Here is a 19,837-nt window from a genome sequence, read left to right on the forward strand (position 1 = left end):
CAAACAATCACAGAATGCAGGCAATAAGGCTGCTCAAGTTCTTTAGTCCAAGAACAGTGGAGCGGGTTCAAATGCTTCGTTTGTTTGTTTGGGCTGCTAGAATACTGAGCCCCACAGTCTGCAGTGGTTGGTGTGAATCTCAGATCCGCACGCAGGTCGCGCAGTGAGTGTGAAAGAGCATTGCAGCGCAAAAATATGAATTCATATTAGTATTGACCTCAATGCAATATATCAAGATATTCGCGATTATACGAAATAATGGATTGTGACCGGCCTTGGACATGGCCCACGCCCATGCTGTTAGAGGACGCGTGGAAAATAAAGTGAGGGGGAAACGTAATGCCAGATCACAGCATGGCTCACATGGGTCCCTTTAGTATGGCTGATACTGCTTTGTGGCCACACGCACGGCATTGCATAACTGCCGGTGTTGGCCAGGATTAATGCAATGTGAAGGGTTTATGAAAAGGCATTTACGCACAATTACACTATTTTCAGTGACAGGAATCTTTGTGTATTTCTCTTGGAGGAGTAATTGAAACACACAAATAAACATATCATTTTGGACTACATTTACATCCATTTAGATTATTTATATGTGTTTAGATTTTGAACGTGTTTACATGTAGATGGTTGAATAATATTGCCTCTTATTTTTTTTCAGAGTGTGGAGGAATAAGGCTTAGGAATGTGCTATGTGAGGATAGAGAGTAAAATTCATTTCCCATTTAAAAATGAAGAGCATTTAAATTAGTTCAGTGTTTTTAGTGTGCCACAAGAAAATGTGTTACTCTGCTGTTAACTATTAAATAGGAGCAATGTACACATACATGAAATATAAATGTATGTGTGCATTTTGTTTTCACAGTATTGGCATTTTTTAAACATGAAAGATAATGCATTTAGTATTTACTCTGTTTTAAATCACAGCTGATTTTCACTGAAAATCTAGTAATATTCATAAAATTGTGTTTCAGCTCTAGAACATTCTGTATTGAGCCTCTATAGCAAAAACAGCCAGTATGTGTGACTGCTGGTAGCCAAAGCCTCCAGAGCAGGAGACTAGCCAATGGGTGTGTTTTTCACTGAAGTGTTGTCATACTGACATCACGGTTTTGTCACCAAACTCACAGGATACTCATGGGACAGGGAGCTCTATTATAGAAAGACCTCAGCATAAACTCCAGCCCACAGAACTGAGAAGGGAGGCTGCTGAATTTAGCTAATGTATTACTTCATTTAAGACAGATGAGCAGCGCGCATGGAATGTGCAAAGCAATTTCTGTCAGGAAACTCAATATTGCAGCGGACCAATCGGTCGGCCCCAGCAGCTGCATACTCGTCCATTTCCATAATCAGCCAATACATACAACACTTTTCTCTTACCCATCCAATCACAGGCACACATCACCAATGGAGCGGCTTTTTAAACCACCAATCAGTACTCTCAGTGCTGCTGCTTGCCTGCGCTGCTTTGCATGCTTCACTGCTGCTGGTCAGAATTGTGCTCACCCTTCACCACCCCAGCATCACCTGTTGTTTGGGTTTGGATCAGCCTCTAGATACTGGGGGGTTTTTCTGGTATTCCTCCTCTTTAGTAGTGGAGATGTACAGTATAGTACTCCCTGTTAGATAAGATAATGCACACTGGTGCGTGCACTAATACCTGAAGCAGAACCCATTCAGCACCAAACCAAAAAATGAATTTACATATTCATGCAAATATTTTAATACGTGAGTTGCCCTGACTGAATTTTATTTAGTTTAAGGCCCAGTTAAACTGACTGCTGATTGATGTTAAGTTGGTAGACACTGTTTGGTATATACTGTATATGGTAGGCTTCGCTGTGCAGTATGAGATACCCATGCCCTCGTCATTGGCTTGAAATGACAGGCCCGTGTTTCTTAACAGCTTTCCCCTCCATAGAGAACATTCATCACTGGTCATTATTAGCTCATCACAGGCCTGATGGAGACAAGGCAATGAAAGGAAACAGATGTCCACCTCTGAGCTCTTCAGGAGAACAAAAGTCAGCAATGAAGGCCTTGGACCACCACTGTTGTGAGGAAAGATTGACAATATTATGATGATTACATAACGCAGTTGTCTGTCCTCGCAGAAACCCATTCAGTAGCCGCCAGCAGAGATGCAGTACGCCGGACTGTTTCCTCTGAGGCGAAATTAGCCACAGAAGATTCTTTGTTTTTAGACTGTTGCTATGAAGATGACAACTTGGGGCTGTTTTCTAAAATGAGATCTGAAAGTGCTGTTTTGAAGGAAACGCGATAGCAACAGTAAGTTGCAGCAGCAAGTGCATCAATGTGGCCGAGAAAGCACCTTCAATCACTGACAGAATTCTACATCACACATTTGAACACTAAGGAAAGCATACAGATAAACAGCAACACACACGCACAAACCACACACACGCACACGCACACACACACACACACACACTTTTTTAGGAACACAGAAAAATGCTGTGGTCACATTCCATGTGGCTTTGTGGTTTTTGATGGATCTTCTGACATGAAAAAATCCTAAAACCCAGAATTACTACTTTGATCTCTGAAGACTGAAGCACTCTTGGCTGGAATGGTAGAGGATCAAAGTTTGACAATTTGAGGACAACTACAGACATGACGATGTCATCTATGAAAAACACCATTTCAATTTCTATTAGTTTAAAAAATTATTCTTAAAATGTAAAATCTACAAAAAATTAATTTTATAGTATAAATATGGAATATATGCATAGAACTGAAATGCAAGAAGAAATATTTAGCATTACAAAGCCAAAATATATACATCATTGATACACTATTCTCATTTATGATGGATCATTTTAGGATCAACTGCCAGAGCATTTGTTTAGGGAACTGTAGTGTAATTTTTCACTAATTTTGTTTCTCTTGCACATGGCATGGATGGTTGCCCCACGCTTCATATGTCTCAAGTGAAATGGATGTGATGTCCAATATATCGCGTTGTCATGGGAACCACCAGTCTTCTTTGTGGTTACTGTCACAGCCAGCAGAACCGAAAGGGCGACAGTGCCAGGAAGAACGAGCCCAAACAAAATGGCTGACAGTATAAACAAAAAGCTTATGGTGGTGGTCTTCTGTCCCCTCAGGAGGGAAACACCTAGAAAAGGAGTCCACAAACTTTTGGACTGCTTCCAGCACGTCCCTTCTGCCAAGTCACTCAGCACAGAATTATCTGACAAAGTATGAAGAAACAAAAATGTGCAGATGCAGTTTACAGTGAGGTTGACAATCGCTACAAACATGCACCTGAATTTAGTCATTTTCGAAGAAATGCAAACAATGGAATAAATGTGTGAACGGTCTAGTCTACAGAGAACTCATTAATCTCAACACATGTTGACTTGCCATATAGAAAATGTGTTCAGATATAATCCGACTAAAGGTTGCAAATGTTGCCTTCTATGGAGTCAGTTCTAACTATAGCATGGTCTACATTGCACAGTATGACTTAACAGAAAATGTGTGTTGTAATGTGAATGTAATTTAGTAGATTCTTCTAGCCACTCTGCAGAGATAGCTTCAGCCAACAGCCTGGCAAAAAAAGACTAAAACCAAAGCCACCTAACCCAAACTGATGACAGGTTTGAAAGAGTTTATGGAAGACAGATTTCTATAGTAACTGAAACACAAACTTGGGATCAGCCCTGTGGTTTTCTGCCAGCGGTGGATCTTGAAAAGCACTGAACCCATCCATCCATACTCCGAGAGTACTGGGGAATGACTGGGTCTGTTCTGCTCCGGGTTGCCAGTACAACCCATCCATCCACACGCACAGTGTGCTGCGGTCTGACTGGGTCTGTTCTGCTCCGGGTTGCCAGTACAGATGTCTATTACGCCACATGACTTACAGCTTCTCTCAGTACAGTAGCTCTCAGTAAGTGCAGAATGTAAACTCCCTATGTAGCGTTCCAAGTTAACTTTCCAAAGTATATGTAAACAGCACACACATTATCAGCCAGGACAGCCATTTGGACAGGAGGTCTATGATTTAAAGGGAAAGTACATTAATGAAATGAAAGCAATCCCAAGGCTGATAAATCACTGTGTATATTTCAAAGTGCTCACTGCAGAATCATCGCTTTCATGATTCAATGCATTAACTTTAAAACAATGCAATGTAGGACCATACTTTGTGAAAATAATATTTTTGGAATGATAAAAATATGTCCACCACTTAGACTGCAAGCAAAAAGAACAGGAAACGTATCTGGTTATTGTGATATTAAGTGATATGCTCATAATAAACAGCACTATAAACATGCAAAACTATAACCAGGTTAAATTTATTACAGGTTTTATCGGTATGTTCAAGTGGATAAACAGTAGAAAATATAGTGGTTTGAAGTGTTTATGTGAAATGTTAAGTACAACAGACAGTTTCAATAAATAAAATAGTTTATGTTTATAATAGTTCTTTATGACACAAGCTGAGATGAGGTTCTTCCTTCATAAGACACGGTCTGTTTGGAACTTCAGGACAAAGATCATTTCTTTAAAAAAAAAACAAAAAAAAAAACAATGAATCAAGCTGACTTAAGTTACCTCAGATCAAATGGTGGGTCGCTCAGTGAAGAACATTACCATAGGGAAGTTTTACACACTGTGGGACTGGGCTGACTACTTCCGTTCAAACATTTGTGATAAATGTGCAAAAACACACATCAGTTTGTGTTAAGGTGGAGGTGGAGGTGGAGGTGAAGGGGGCCACAGCTGTTTGTTCTGAGTGACAGGCTACGCTCTGTGGAGGCCAGTTAAGGTCAGACGAGGCAAGCTTTTAGCTCGGTTGTTACGGTTATTAGTTTGGGAGATCTGGCAGTGGCGGCTCACCTCTTCTCGTCTGTGTTAGGTCTGGCTATATGAGCAGCTTTCCAAAGCGCTTTATTTTTTTATTTACTACTAGGCATATATCAAACTTTATTTGTTTGGACAGTGACCATCCTCTTTCTATCTTCTTGTGTGTACTGCGCTTAAATGATTATTTACCATCTCCCCTTCGCTGCTTTCTCTCCGACTCAAAGCTGCCAGACCTCTCAGAGCTTGGCTCTCTGAACACAGGCCGATAAATTTCATTAACGGAGACAGCTCGATACGTCTGGGAGGAGTCCGGAGAAGGAGTAGAGGACGCTGAGGACAGATTTCGGACGGAGTACACCACGCCTCATTCTGAAATACGTCCCTGACTTCTCCTTAATGGATATTATACGCAGAAGGGAGATTGGCTCATTACGGTAGAATGATATACAGCGGAGTGACTGGCTCACTGAGGTCGGTTAGTGGCGGTTGGTCCACTTGTGATTCCGTGTGAGAAGCCTGCGTTTGAGCCCCGCTGGGCTTCGTAATGGCCGTCCAGTCAGGTGGTGAGTCGCTGGGGTTAAGTTAACATCCCACAGTGTTTGATACTGCCCAAGGCCCAAGAGCCCGCCATGACAGAGAACAGAACAAGGAATACACAACTGCAATACAGAACACAGACGCACAACAAGTAGACAAAATTGCATCATCTCCATGAAAAAAAAAAAAAACAATAATAAAAAATTAAGGTTTCTGGTAACAACACAGGTTCTTCATTAAAATATTGTACATGTACATATATCCTTTGGCATTTAACATAATTGAATAAATATTTTTTTTTAAAATCATTTAAAATAAACATTTCCTAAGAAAATATATAAATGGTGCAATGCTACAGTGAACTAAGTGCAAGTGAAAGTAATTAAAAAATGGGCAAAGAGAAAGTGAAGTAGTGGTTAACTTTCAGTATTTTAAAAACGGGTTCCCCTAAGTGGAAATGGAGAGGTAGAGAAAATGCCCCGGACACATTTTCTCCTGTCTTGACGTGTTTGCATAGGCTGTGTCCAAACCCAGTTCTTCACCTTCCAGTCTCCCTCATTCACTGGCAGTCCACGGCAGCAGGGTGAGCACCTGAGCAGCCCTGTGTTGGAGCCCTGCGGAGTGGGAGAGCGGGTGGAGCAGCACCCCTCTGCTCCGCCGGGGCTAAGGCATCGGGCTCCCTGTCCCGGAGCCCGGCTCCTCCAGGCTCCTCTTGCTGGCCGGCTTGCGTTTTCCCAGCATGCCGCGGGGCTCCTCGCTCGCGGCGTAGTCCCTGGGGTCGGCCAGGAGGCCGCTGGCCCGGCTGACGAACACGGAGGGGGCCTGGGGCAGCATCTCGAAGCGCTGGTCCCCCGCCTTCCGCGAGGAGAGCGAGGAGGAGGAGGAAGAGGCCTTCCTCTTGGTCCGGGGCTGGGGGGAGGGCAGGGGCTGCTGGGCGGGGAGCAGGGCATGCTGGGAGGAGGACGCTCCGGGCTCTCGATGCCCCGCCAGGGCGGCGCTGCCCAGCTGCGCCAGGGCCACCGGGATCTCCTCCATGGACTCTGCGGAGTCAGAGTGGTACTCAGCGGGGGGGCCCGCCGCCCGCACGGGGGCCAGGGGGGGGAGAGACGCCCGCAGAGGGAATGCTGGGAAAGGGAGGCGCTGGCTCAGGGAGGCCACCACAGTAGCCGCACTCACACTGGGGTCTATGGGAGAGGAGGGCAGGGACACACAAGCAGGCGTTCAGCTACACAACTACAGCCACACAACAGCAGGGATGAGCTTCCGGCTGCTTCACCACTTATAACTGCTCATAAACACATAAATGTGAATATTATATGCACCCCAATATGGGTGCATATAATATTGATATTATATCATACATAGTCCTATCATAGCAGTGTTCATCAACAATATAATACAGAATTTAAGGTTTTACGAGGTATCCGTAGTGACATGTTACCAAAATTACACACAAAGATGAGGACACTGCATCAAAATCTTCAGACAAGATGTACCAAATGTGGCGTTTTTACATTATAGACATTTTCTCCTTTGAAATAATTACTGCATTGCAATATAAAACAAAGGAATTAAATCACGAAACATATCAGACAACTGGATTTTTAAAAATGACTGACTACATGCTTTAGCACCAAAGTACCCCACTGTCTGGGGGCTCAAATGTCCCATCCCTTCACAAGACAGAACAAATGGGGACACATCTAAACAGCAACACCATTCTTTGAAGGGAAATAGTGATATAGATATAGTCCTTCTCCACTTCCGTATTACCAAATTTTCTTCCTTTTAACGACCAGCACGTGAAATTATTTGAGCCTGAGAGCAGTACTTTAGCTCCTGCCTGCCTGCTGTCAATCATCTAATGTGATGTCACAGTTAAAAGGCAACATAGCTCAGGAGTTAAGAGCGGTTGTCTGGCAGTCGGAGGGTTGCCGGTTCGATCCCCGCCCTGGGCGTGTCGAAGTGTCCCTGAGCAAGACACCTAACCCCTAAGTGCTCTGGTGAATGAGAGGCATCAATTGTAAAGCGCTTTGGATAAAAGCGCTATATAAATGCAGTCCGTTTACCATTTAAAAGTAAGGGAAGCGAAGCAGGGCAGTGTACAGGAAAGGGGAGGGTTACTATAAGGACAACTTGTGAAGTACCGGCTATCTCAAGGCGTCAGATACTTAAATCTTATCATGCACTACAATAACTGATGGGGGTGAAGCAAAGCGTATGGTAGCAAGGAAACAGAATTATGGTTGGGCAAACAAGGGATTCCAGGACTACTACTAATCTGGACTTTTGCTCCTCATTGAGAACAGGTAGCAATGTTGAAGACTTAAACAAGTATTTTTAAGTAGACAAGGAACAGATAACAATAAAATTGAAGGGATCAGAGGTGTGTGTGTGTGTGTGTGTGCATCTGCGCGCATTTCCCTTACCAGGCTCTGGGGGCGGCGCTCTGCTGGAGCTGCTCTCTGTTGATCGCTCGTTGATCACCTCCGCAGGAAATTTGTGGACTTTCTTCTTTTTCTTCTTCAGACAAACATGAAAGAGTGACATCAGGAATTCAGCGGAAATCTGAGTTTATCAATTAACTAAAGGCTGAATCATTATATTATATTAAGTAATTACATTTCTACTGCTAATGATGAATAATCTTAAATCTTATCAATCTTATAAACAACCTTTTTTTCCAAAAATGTATATAATAATGTGTAGACGATCTAAAAAGTACATTACACACAACATGACAGAATCGCAGGTTCGGAGTTTCACTGAAAATGCAAATGGCTGCCTGACAGGAAAATGCACTCAACCACACAGCTGCCTGGGTACAGAGCTTCCTCTATAGCAACAGCAGCAATGTTTACAAGACCAGATACTGGTACAAAAATGCCATCATTTCAGAGTAGGCTGTATATTCACTCAATCACAATGTTGTGACCACAGCACACTGTATTTCCACTGTAACAGAGCAAGGCCGAGTCAAACATCGCCTCAGTGTAAGACTGTCATCTGATGGTTGGGTCATAAGTGTTTTTTTTCCCCTTTGAAAGGCGCGATTTTGTGAGGGTGCAGGGTGCAGCCCACCCCCACCCCCCCCCCCCGCCTCCCCTCCTTACCTGTGTGCGTTTGTGTGGGCGGGGGGGCGGTTTGTGCTCCGTGGAGACAGTGGGGAGGGGCTCCTCCTCGGCCGTCCTCCCCGATGAGTTCCTCACGCTGCCGTTGCCATAGAACCTGGGCCCCAACGCACAGGACGGGAGGAACAGTCAGAGCAAAGCGCGCACACCGAGGAGGAGGAGGAGGGATTTAGCCTTCGGCCTCCGCTGCGTTCTGTCCGTTCCAAGACCCGCGTCTTTGGCCATCGATTAAATTACAGCAGGAGGCGCCATGACACGCTTCGTATTTGGGAATACGTTCCAGTACTAATCAGGAATGCTGGCATGAAAAAAAAAAAAACGCTCAACATCTAATTCTGCGGGTACAAAACAGAAACTAAGGTACGGCAACAGCTGGGGAATAAGCTTTGGATGTGAGCCACAGAGCGCAATGTGGAGTCCAAATCTAAGACACATGAAAATTACCGATCATCGTGAGAATATTACACACGCCTCAGGTCAGGAACTGCAGATTGGAAGCAGACTGGCAATATCAGACCGTTTCTTATTTTCATTGGCGGTTTTGAGAAAACACTACAAATGCCCAGCAGCATTTTCAAATTAGACTTTCTCTAAATGTAATACAATTATCCTAATAGCCACAATGGCAGTTTTGAGAAAACACTACAAATGCCCAACAGCATTTTTAAATAAGTCTCTCTAAACGTAACACATTAACCTATAGCACAATGTACTCTCTGTTCATTTAATTGTGAACCTATAATTTTTAAAATAAACCAACCACACTTTATAATGTATGCACTGAAGTCACTGGGTAGAGCAGAAAATCATAACAGCAACACAGAACAGCCCTGCAGACCTGGGAGTCAGGGCACGTGCCCTTGAGAGTTTGCTGTGGTCTCTAGAGGGAAAATGGTTCTAGCTCAAGTCCCACAGCACAAACACAAGCCTGCCTAAATTTCATATCGCACCGTGACTGTGAGATCTTCACAACTCGGCTCGACTGACAGGAGCAACTGTGGCCGTCAGAACGGTCTTCACAACGATTTCTAACTGCTACTGAAGTCCAGCGCTCATATGGTTTCATTCCCCACCCCCCAAATTCCATCTGAGTCATTTGAAGACGTTTCGATCAAACACATTTTGTTTTCGCAAAGATGGTCTCCATGGCAACAAAAATCAAAAATGCAGCTTCCTCAGTCATCACTGTTATAAAGTAATTGTCAAAGCTGAATTACATTTATTATATGCTATAAAACAAGTACAAACTGGCCTAGACTTTTTGTGAACTGTAGATCATCTCAAACTGCTGAACAATGTTATCTCTATATTTTGAATAAATTGGAATGCTCCCTTAATTAAAAATTGAAACCTACTATCACAGATGATAACATATGTAAAAAAAAAAATGATCATGTCACAACAACCAAATAACATTGATTGGAAAATACACCACTCATACATGAGTGCAAGGTGACAGTATCTGTGAATTTGCATGATCACCCACAACAGCAAACACCACAGTCATAACCAAACTGATTGCATAAAAGCGCCATTTTCTCAGCCCTGAATTTAAAAATCTCACAGCATGATGGTCTGACTCTTAACAGCTTTTAGAGTATAATGAGCAGACAGACCTGGCTTTGAACAGAAAGTCGTCTACACTACCATGGTGCCCATTAACTACACATGAGTTCAGCCCCTAGAAAAACCGAAATGCCTCACAGTGTTTAGCAGTATGATCCTTATTTGAACCCTTGACTTTCACCGCCCTATAAAAGCTGCTAGTAAATCGGGGGCCACGTGTGAAGATGTCTGCTTACTCTGGTCCCCCCCGAGCTGCCATCGTGGAGGGGTCCTCCACCTCCATCTCCGGATTGGTGTAGCCCAGCGTGCCCGAATAGCTGACGTCCTGAGAGAGGGACAGACGGAGAACTTTCATTACAGGCGCTTCCTCTTCCATTAACTGCAGCACTCACCAAACCAGCATCCAGGAGACAGCTCCCAAGCTGCTGACTGTGCTCAGCACACAAGCAGGGTTGGGTTATATGGTCAACTGAAAGCTTCTTAACGGTAGGCCTAATGTTAAAATCCTGACATACATTGCTTGGGGGAAAATATATTGCTTGCGTTCATAAATAGCCAATAACTACGTTGAAATGAAACCTTACAAAAAGGTTTAGTAGACAAAGGAACACAAAACATGAAATCCAGGAACATCGTATACTTTTCCCCAGTCTGTACCATATTTCTGTTGCCAGCATAATTTAATGTTGAAAGGCGTGTCTCCATATAGCACACACTGTTCATGCTCACTCATAAGGAAGTCAAGTGTTGGAGTTAATACAGACATAATACGTGGCACGCATACAGGCACCGTAACCACTGGTAATAATGGTATCCTGGTGAGGTCTGTATTGAAACTCAAATCCTTTGTGCTGCCAAGCACAGGTGCTTCTGTGGGACCTGCGTTCTGTCAGACGCTGCCGGTGTCAGGCTGAAATGTTAGTTGCTATGGTTACCCCGGAGTGGCGGTTGAGAGAGTTGTGGGGAGGGGGGGGGGGGTGTCAATCAGCCTGACCTTGTAAACACCCTGCTGGGCTGGTACAGTGTGAACTTGGCCCATGTAATCAAGTGCAGCACTGGCAGAATTCTCTCAAACACAGAGGGACTGCGACCCAATTCAAATATTAAAATTGGATGGATTAAAAGCCTCTAACATTTAGCCCTGCAATTTCCATAACACATTGTTTTTTTAAGAAAACAGAGGCCTTCAACATTCAGTGAGATTTTCAGTTATACTTTCGATTTCTGAATTAAAAAACATAAGTAGTAACTTCACAATCACAATATAATTGCACAGAGCCACTTAAACTCAGAAATGTAACCATCCACAGGAGCCCAGACCAGAAGGACAATGGTTCAGGTCACCATGAGACAGGTGGCTGACACGCTCTTGGAGGAAAAGGAAATGACATCATTGCGTTCCCCCGTGAATTTCCCATGCCCTTTGTTTATGTGGCGTGACGCGCTCGCGATGTCTTCCCCTCACGGCGTTTCAGCTCGATTGCAAATGTTTCCCGAGACTGTTTTCTTAGCGCTCGGACACGCAGAGCAGAAAAACCATTTGTCCTCATTATCACTCTCATTACAGGCCTGTCCCCAGGGACGCACCAGCGACATTCCAAAAACACCCGAATAACTGCGGTCTGGCACTGAGCGCGCTGGAACATTTCCCCCATCCATCACTGACCACACAGTGAGCAACGTCACCGATTTCACTAGCCCGGGAGTACACCATCACTACCACAACAGACACTCAACCAGCTGACAGAGATGACTGTGTTTTTAGTAAACCATCCACACTATAACTGATAAAAACATAATGCTCACAGCCCCTTCACCAACTGTCTAAAAGACTCCACACAAAAATAACATATTTATTATGCTATATTTATTATACCGTAGGTATAGTAGGTATGGAAATAAAAATGTACTTATTACAAAAACACTACATTTTCCATTTTAAAGTTAGCCTTTGAACACTATCAGTTGAGGATGGCATGCATCGGAGTCTGGTGTCAACCTCCGGTCAGGGGAAAAGAAAAATAAATTAACAACCTGTGAACTTCAGCATGACGTGTGTTTCACTTAGCGGTTAAGCCTTGGCTACGGCTCAACACATAGATGATAGCAACCAAACACTTCTGTCATGTCTGACATGTCCGTCGTGACAACACATGACATGCCCCAACAGGAAGAGGTCAGTGAACGCCTGCAGTGGTGCTTAAGTATGTGGGACGGACTTGACCATCCTATGCGATCGGCACTTTGATTACGCAGGAAAGGCAGCTTCATTTACAGAGAGGGTGTGTCGGTGTGCTGCTCTATTCCAATGACAAACAACAGACATGGCCTTCAGATGGAATCTCAGTTTCAGGACAAGAGTGAGGTATAGACACGCTGCTTTGAGAATGAAGCCACATTTATCTGCCCTACCAAAAAAAAAAAATCATGTAAAGTCTTTCCCATCATATTTCATATCCGCTCACATTACATTCAAGGGCACGTAGAGACAAAAAACAGAATCTCTTCACTGTGCATCAATTACCGTATCTCGAATATCCGGGCAAAGCATGCACATATTTATTTATATACCTGACAAAATCATGGGAGCATGTCTTCCTTCAAGAAAATCATCTCATTTTCCTGACGTGAAGGCTACAACATCAGTACTACAATAAAGATGAATGTAACTCCAGTAAAACTGTCCATTAAAGAGCACGGACTCCAGCCCCAGATCTTGCGACCCAGTGGCGGTCCGCTGGGAGGGAAAGTACCTTGACGAGGCTCATGTTTGGAGGCACAGAATCGGGTCCGGCAGGGGCTTTGCTCGAATCCCTGGCGTCCTGACGATGTCGCTGACGAACGATGTACTCGTAGGTGCTAAGCCTGTTCCACACTGAATTAACACAAGAGGATAGGGAAAGATGCTGAACGCTACTGAAAATGGGCCCGGTCTGAACTATAACTCCGGGCTAATGTTCGACTGTGAAATCTTAATTTAGCACAAATAAGAATGACAGTCTCTCTGGGGGGAAAAAAAAAAACGTACTCAAAATTTCATTAAAAAATGCTTCATAATTATCAAGAATTTACTGCACAATTCAACCCAACAAACTGGATCTCACTGCTAGTACTGGTGAAGCAAGCCTTTGAGAATTTCACACACTAAAAGGAAGTACATATGTAGTAACAGACACAAACAAAATGATTCAGAACCTAATGGTGTTCCAAACATTTCAGAACAGCTTAACATGATCAGCAGTGCGTGCTCCATCTTGGCACAGCTGTTGAGAAACAAAGAAACATTTGGCTGCGGTACTGACAATGGATGTGTTTGACTAGTATTTCAGTAGTTCAGGAGACAAATGAAGGAGAACTGTGAACTGGCACAGCAAGTATGGTAATTCTGAGAAGAACTAGCCTTTCTCACGTCATTCGTTGATGCGTACCATGTGACATATTTCAAGTATACTTGAAATGCCTGGCAAAAAATAATTTATTTACACAATGAAGCTTTTAATGTGCAAATGGTGACCTTGGATACCATAAATATTTATGCCTTGGGGTGGTGATCGAATGGTGGTGAGGTAATCGGGGAAAGTTCTGCCAAATCAGTCTGCCAAATAAGACACTTTTTGACAAGGAAAATGTACCCTACAAAATTCAACAGAATGAGCATGACATTATAATGCCACTGTTATTTTGCACTGCAGTAATATACTCTCAGTGAAAGCAAAACAGACGACCCACTATATCTGTCTAAAATCTATACTGGATTATGCTCCTGTTGTTAAAATGCCACTATTCTTTTGCACACATCTAGTGATATACTCCAAGTAAAAGGGAAACACACAGAAGACCCACTACATTTGTCCAAATTCCATGTTGGACTGTGGCCCTGTTGATGTTAAAGTAGATTTTTCATGGGAATCAGATGAACCTTTTCAACTGCATCTCTGCTGCCACCTTGTGGAGACATGTGGCTTCACCAGTGGCCCCCTCAGACACATTTTAGTCCGTGTGTTTCATTTTGTGAGCATGAGAACCTCAGAAGGCGTGTAATTGGCCAGTTTTGTCTCAGCTCAGTGGTGTAAACACCAGGACCTCTGACCAAACAATGGGGGAGTTTATTTTCCACACAGTACTTCTGTTCTACTCTGACACGTAAGCAACAAGAACCACACTCACTGAGGTAGATGTGGAAGCACAGGATGTGCACACTCACTGAGGTAGATGTGGAAGCACAGGCAGGATGTGCACACTCACTGAGGTAGATGTGAAAGCACAGGATGTTCACACTCACTGAGGTAGATGTGGAAGAACACAGGATGTGCACACTCACTGAGGTAGATGTGGAAGCACAGGCAGGATGTGCACACTCACTGAGGTAGATGTGGAAGCACAGCAGGTGCCCCAGCAGCAAGGCGGACAGCAGTCCCAGGGCGATGGTGACGCCGGCCAGGGCCGGGATGGCTGGACCAGCGGTGGTGATGGGAGCCACCGGCAGGAACACAAACCACACCACCGTCTCGTTCTTCACTGTGGGAAACACAGACAGCACAGCGCCGTCAACACACAGCGCCTGGCCGCTACCTCTGAGACACTCATCACACACATTTCCTCTTTCACCTATTCAATACAACACCAAGTAAAATCCAGAGCACACCAACACTTTCACAATGCTGACATTGAGTAAATGTCACCAAAAACTGTTACATACAATTTAGTAGTATCCATACAGAAAATGAACCAGAAGAAAGACCAGGATGGAATACACGGCAGTCAGGTCAGCTTACCTTGAAAGTGCTTGTCAGACCGAAGCTTTGAAGGATCCAGAAAAAACTCAATGAATATGTAACTGGCAATGACAACGACTAGGCATATTCCAAGAAGTGCAGAAATCACACTATTGAGGAAAAGCCTGCAATGGAAGACACAAATAAGAGAGTTCAGCCAACATGAGAATTTAGGTCTGACTTCCCAGGCGTGGACTAAGCCCGGTCCTAGACAAAAAAACTTTTCCAATGGATTCACTGAATTTTTCTTTTAGTCTAAGACTAGGTTTAGCCCATGTCTGGGAAAGCAGCCCATTCAGCGAGGCGTTAAGGAGCATGCAGAATTCAACCACTCGCACCCTTTAGCTTGTAAAAAAAAAAACGAATCCGTATACAGGTGACAAGCAGGTCTCCCAAACACGAGGAGAGGTGTCAAAAACGAGCGGCCACTCGGGGGGCTGGTTGATGGCGGATGCCGGATCGCTCCGTAGCGGAACGCCGAGACTCGGAGCGGGAAAAGCGATGAGCCGGGATTACACAACCAGGGAAAATACACCCTGTTCAAGAGCATGAGCGGGCCAAACGGATGTGTAATCCACCCCTGGGAGAAACTTCTGCCACACCGAGATACATGCCTGCAAACAGGATTATTTTAAATCGCAAACAGACTCTGGGGCGCAGCTTATGTGCGTATTGTGAAAAAATCCTCTCATTTAAAAACTCTCATTAAATACAATTTTCTGTGAATCCACAGCTATATGATTAAATGGAGAAAACATGCTTATGAGAACTTGTGTGTGAATGTTTATTTCAGCGCTGATCTATGGGCCTGTTCACCAGTCTCCTAAATTGCTGCAAGATCCCATGGTTTTGCTTAACTGTGATTAAATATACAGCATAATTCGCAGAGGCACATTTATCATCGTTATAAACGCTTGGTCAATCACTAGAAGACAATTTTGTAAATACCCTCCGGATCAACTGAATGTTTCAAAACGTAAACACAACTTGTAGGCTTCATTTCACGTTGGCGTTTTCATTTCCATTACGATAACGTGCTCTTTGTGTGCCCTGCTTGTTCTGAGGTCTGTCATCACGAGGGCATAAAATGGGCAGAGCGTGACGAGATGGCACAACCGCCGGACCTCACAGAGTCCCGTCGCTCACCTCGTTCCATTTCCAAAAATGGCGAAAAACAAACAGACCCGAGTCCTTAACGCACGCGTGCCACAGAGAGAGAGGCCTTCAGCGGGCCACGTGAGCAGCGCCGCTGCGGTACGACGCTCGCTCCGTTCTAGCGCGAGGGGGACAAAAGCGCTCTCACCAGTAATTCCTGCTGCCCACGCAGTTGTTGAGCCACCTGCAGTGGTGATCAAAGCTGGCCACACATTTGTTACAGGCGCTGCAGTGCTTCGATTTGGGACTCCTTAAAAAGAAAAAAGAAAAAGAAAAAAAAAGAAGCCTACTGTTAGCATATGACACGTGCATCATGACCGACTCCAGACAATAACAGCACAAATTCCGAGAACTCCCCGCCCCCCCCACCACCCAACACCCCCAAAACAAATCCAAACTCATTAAGAGTGAATGTGTGGAAGACGAGCGCTCTCGAGTGGAACAGAGAAAGACAACGGAGGACTCTTTTTTTGGCAAAGAGGGCCCAAGCGTACACTGCTCTGCAGTGCTTTGTGCTCCCGGCCCATCTCTGTACCCACCAGGGCTACCCAGCCCCCAGGGCTCAAGGGCTGCGGTCCTTCAGGTCTGGTCTCTTCATTTCAAACCTTTCAAGAGCCGACAGAAGCGCAGGAGCACAGAACTCAATCCAATTAAACAGCTGACTGACTTGAGTAAGGATCAGATGTGATGAAACCCAAACAGATACAGGCTTCATAAATTAACGCAAGTGCTCTTCACAGAATGGGAGTATTGTTCTAAATCAACCATCATGCGCTCTCGTCATTTTTGTAAGTAGAAGTTCCCGACACTCAGAAACCATGCCAGTGAGCCTATGGGAAAAAAAGCGTGTTTTTGCAACTAAATGGTAAAAATATATTTTTTTTTCCTTAAAAACAACGCTTTTGCGACATTTCATCGTGCAAATTCTTTTGCCAGCTAGAATGAGGACATGCCTGACAGCAACAACAACAAAAAACAGCCATTACGGTTTACTTCCTTTGTTCCTCAATATTGTGGAGAGGACATTGAGTAACCTGAATCTACCCATCGGAAGAGTGAATGTCCAAAGACCATGCGGCTGCAGCACGAGGCCTCCTCATACTCACACGTCCACCTCACACAGATAGCAGTGGCAGTTCTCGATCACGTGGGCGTGCTTGGTGCGGTCGAACACCGGCACGGGACCCTTGTAGCTCTTGGCTCGGACGTTGTGATCGGCAGGATCGATGGAGACCGCGGTCAGGTGGACGAGCAGGTGACACACAAACATGACGCCGGTGCACTTGTGCCAGTCAAGGATGGACAGACATTAATGGCCACGCTACTCAACGGCACTACAGCTTTCAGTACACACACTTAAAACGGTTTTCCCTTCAGGACACCAGGAATCCTGACCCCAAAGGCAAAATGATCATGTGAGTATCACTCTGATATCCACAGTAGATCAGTTCACAGCCCCAGTTGGTCCTCCCATGTAGTGTGCAAAACCAGGTAAGTTATACTGTGGTATAATAAGTGGGGGGAAGTAGTAAGTTTACTAGCTGCTATATTTACCCTACTATACATGTCACTACACTTTGGGTCTCAGATTGGCTCAGAGACTCCAAACAAGTTGTCAGGATTGTACAAGTAGAATCTAGGTTGATATGGGTACTGTAATTGCTGTAATTCCCATTCAACTTAGCCGTCTAGTCAGAAAATGTCTGGTTGATGTAAACCAGACCTGAAGGGCCTTGTGTTTATATTCCAACATATCCATTTGGCAGTAACTTTTGTCCAAATTCTCTTACAATACACTTATGACAAATAACACCAAATTTAAACTACATGGGTAAGAAAAGCAGCAGGAGAGCTGACAAAAAAACACTTTAAATAATTGTAAAAAAATAAAATTAAAAAAAAGGCTGCTAAGATTGAGTTAGGAATGGGCTGTAGAGACCAAGGGTTTTCGGCACAAGCAAAACCACCAAAAGCCAAACCAGGCATTGAAAAGATACGATGTAGCCTGCAGGGATCCAGTGGGAGGGTAGCAATGGCACAAACACTCCAAAGCCAATGATGGCGAAGTAGAGATAGAGGAGCCAGGCCAGGAACTGGAAGGGATGTGGTGGCCAGCTCCAGCCATTGGTGCGAGAGCACAGTGGTAGCTCCGCCCTCTGAGGCCCGCTTATATTCTCAGGGGCTGTGCGGTTAGGGTTCTGATTGCAGACGTCCATCTAAGAGAGGGGGTCACGTTCAAAACAATCACAAATCATGCGCAGTGTCTACACTCTCTGTGTCATTTCAGCAAACCTATCTCAGGGACTTCAGGAGTTTCACCTGATAGGTGGTAAATTGCCAGTACTAGTTCTGCAGTTTCAAAGAGCTGGTGTGGTGTATCGACAAACAAGATACACAACTGTTATTTAAACACAGGATTTATCAATAAATTGTTATGCTCTATATAAGCAGATTGAAATGTGGCTACATTACAACCACTTGAGCATGTTGTTCTTTATTAAATTATTGGTCCACCAAACCTCATCAAACTAATGAAAAATAAATAAATAAATAAATAAATCAGCATCTAGGCATATGAAAAGCTGACAACTGACTGACTGCAAATGACCACCAAAAAAAACAAAAAAAAAAACAGATCCTCCTAGAAGTTAATGTCAGCTTCCAACTTGCAGAATTATTTTCCCTGAAAATAAAACTAAGGCGCCACAATTGATACTGAAACCGACAATTTTATTTAAAAATGTATTTATTTATCGTTATCTCATTACATTACATCTCAAGTTTATTTGAACATGCAGCATATTTCTGATATTCTTAATTTAATGACTCAATGTAGCAGGCATTGTCAGGCACATAAAATTCGCAAGTGATGAGAAAAGGGGGAAAAGCATACTTTAGAAATTACAATGACATGCCATGCGTTTTGAATAATTTAACTCAAAAATAGGATTTTATAAATTGATAATATACCGTTATATAACGGATTGACTGCGGCGTATAACTAACGTTATATGGGGAAAATACAGTTAAATTATAATCAGAGGCGAATATCCCAAAAAAACTAAATGTACAGTGGCGTGGTGGGTCGATAAAATCTCAACACCTAAACGTCGCTGAACATACAAGTTAGCTGGCCCCTGCAATGGCTAGCAGTGGCCCACCAATGAGGAAACAGGGTATCGGCAAAGATGCACAGATTTCACAGACAAACGTGCAAACTTAATTAACTTACCTCCTCAGAGTTGATGAGGGAGATGACCGTAAGCTATGCGCTTACTTTTCCACTTCGGCATCTCAAAATCTGGAGACAGACGGCTATCATTGGCCTGATTTGCTAGCTAGCTGCTTCTATCCGCGTGAATCCCTTCATGGTTATTATACCACGGAGCTGGCAAGCAAAGGTAACGTTAGCTCCGGTTCTGTGTCCTGCTCTTTGGAGCTAGCAGTTAGCACTGTTTGAAGACCTAACGTTAGCCGATTTCACAGCTCTAGCTAATCGTTCTACTGTGCAAGCCAACGAGTATTTCACGTAATTTATCTCAATTAACTGATATTTCATATTGTTTCACGGGAAACCGAGTATAAACGAATGTGCAGAAATTTGACATTAATTTTTAGCTAGCTAATCAGACAACTAGACTTGGCTAATTCGTTCTGGTAGTCGGCTTAGTTAATGTTAGCTACCGTTAGCCGGTCTAAAATAACACCGAATAGCTAACGCTTTGTGGGTTTAACATTTCCCAGCTAAACATAGACAAATGCGTTGTTAGCTCGTCAGCTAGCAAGCAACAAGACGACTAATTTACGCAACACTACTAGGTAACTAGCCGC

At 43.9% G+C, this 19,837-nt stretch overlaps 2 protein-coding genes across 3 annotated transcripts in view; one reads left to right on the top strand and one right to left on the bottom strand.

The window, feature by feature from the left end:
- Window positions 1-4,311: 4,311 nt before the first annotated feature.
- Window positions 4,312-19,377, bottom strand: zdhhc1 (zinc finger DHHC-type containing 1). 2 transcript variants are annotated; one of them, XM_064314050.1, is made up of 11 exons: window positions 19,239-19,377; window positions 18,004-18,222; window positions 17,113-17,288; window positions 16,155-16,256; window positions 14,852-14,976; window positions 14,439-14,594; window positions 12,830-12,951; window positions 10,313-10,401; window positions 8,493-8,607; window positions 7,809-7,902; window positions 4,312-6,419 (listed from the first exon to the last, which is right to left on the bottom strand). In XM_064314050.1, exons 2-11 carry the CDS (start codon window positions 18,220-18,222, stop codon window positions 6,043-6,045), a joined length of 1,575 nt encoding a protein of 524 aa, XP_064170120.1. In that variant the 5' UTR covers window positions 19,239-19,377; the 3' UTR covers window positions 4,312-6,042. The 2 variants fall into 2 exon arrangements, with proteins under 2 accessions (XP_064170120.1, XP_064170119.1); XM_064314049.1 differs by having other exon boundaries at window positions 4,312-6,563.
- LOC135242776 (11-beta-hydroxysteroid dehydrogenase type 2-like) overlaps window positions 19,269-19,837 on the top strand; it is a 57,290-nt gene continuing 56,721 nt past the window's right edge. The window contains exon 1 of the mRNA XM_064314056.1: window positions 19,269-19,407. The gene's annotated coding sequence lies outside the window, so the exon portion shown is untranslated. The remainder of the gene's footprint in view (window positions 19,408-19,837) is intronic.

This window comes from Anguilla rostrata, chromosome 16 (assembly GCF_018555375.3).
Source record: "Anguilla rostrata isolate EN2019 chromosome 16, ASM1855537v3, whole genome shotgun sequence".
Taxonomy (NCBI): Eukaryota; Metazoa; Chordata; class Actinopteri; order Anguilliformes; family Anguillidae; genus Anguilla; species Anguilla rostrata.

What these genes read in the sequence shown, in the direction of transcription:
- zdhhc1 (XM_064314049.1), bottom strand. Translation starts at nt 18,222, where the DNA reads ATGGACGTCTGCAATCAGAACCCTAACCGCACAGCCCCTGAGAATATA. An exon ending in TATCTGTGTGAGGTGGACGT is followed by an intron (nt 16,257 to 17,112) that starts GTGAGTATGAGG and finishes TTTCTTTTTAAG; the next exon opens with GAGTCCCAAATCGAAGCACT. An exon ending in GCAGCTCGGGGGGGACCAGA is followed by an intron (nt 8,608 to 10,312) that starts GTAAGCAGACAT and finishes GTTGGGGCCCAG; the next exon opens with GTTCTATGGCAACGGCAGCG.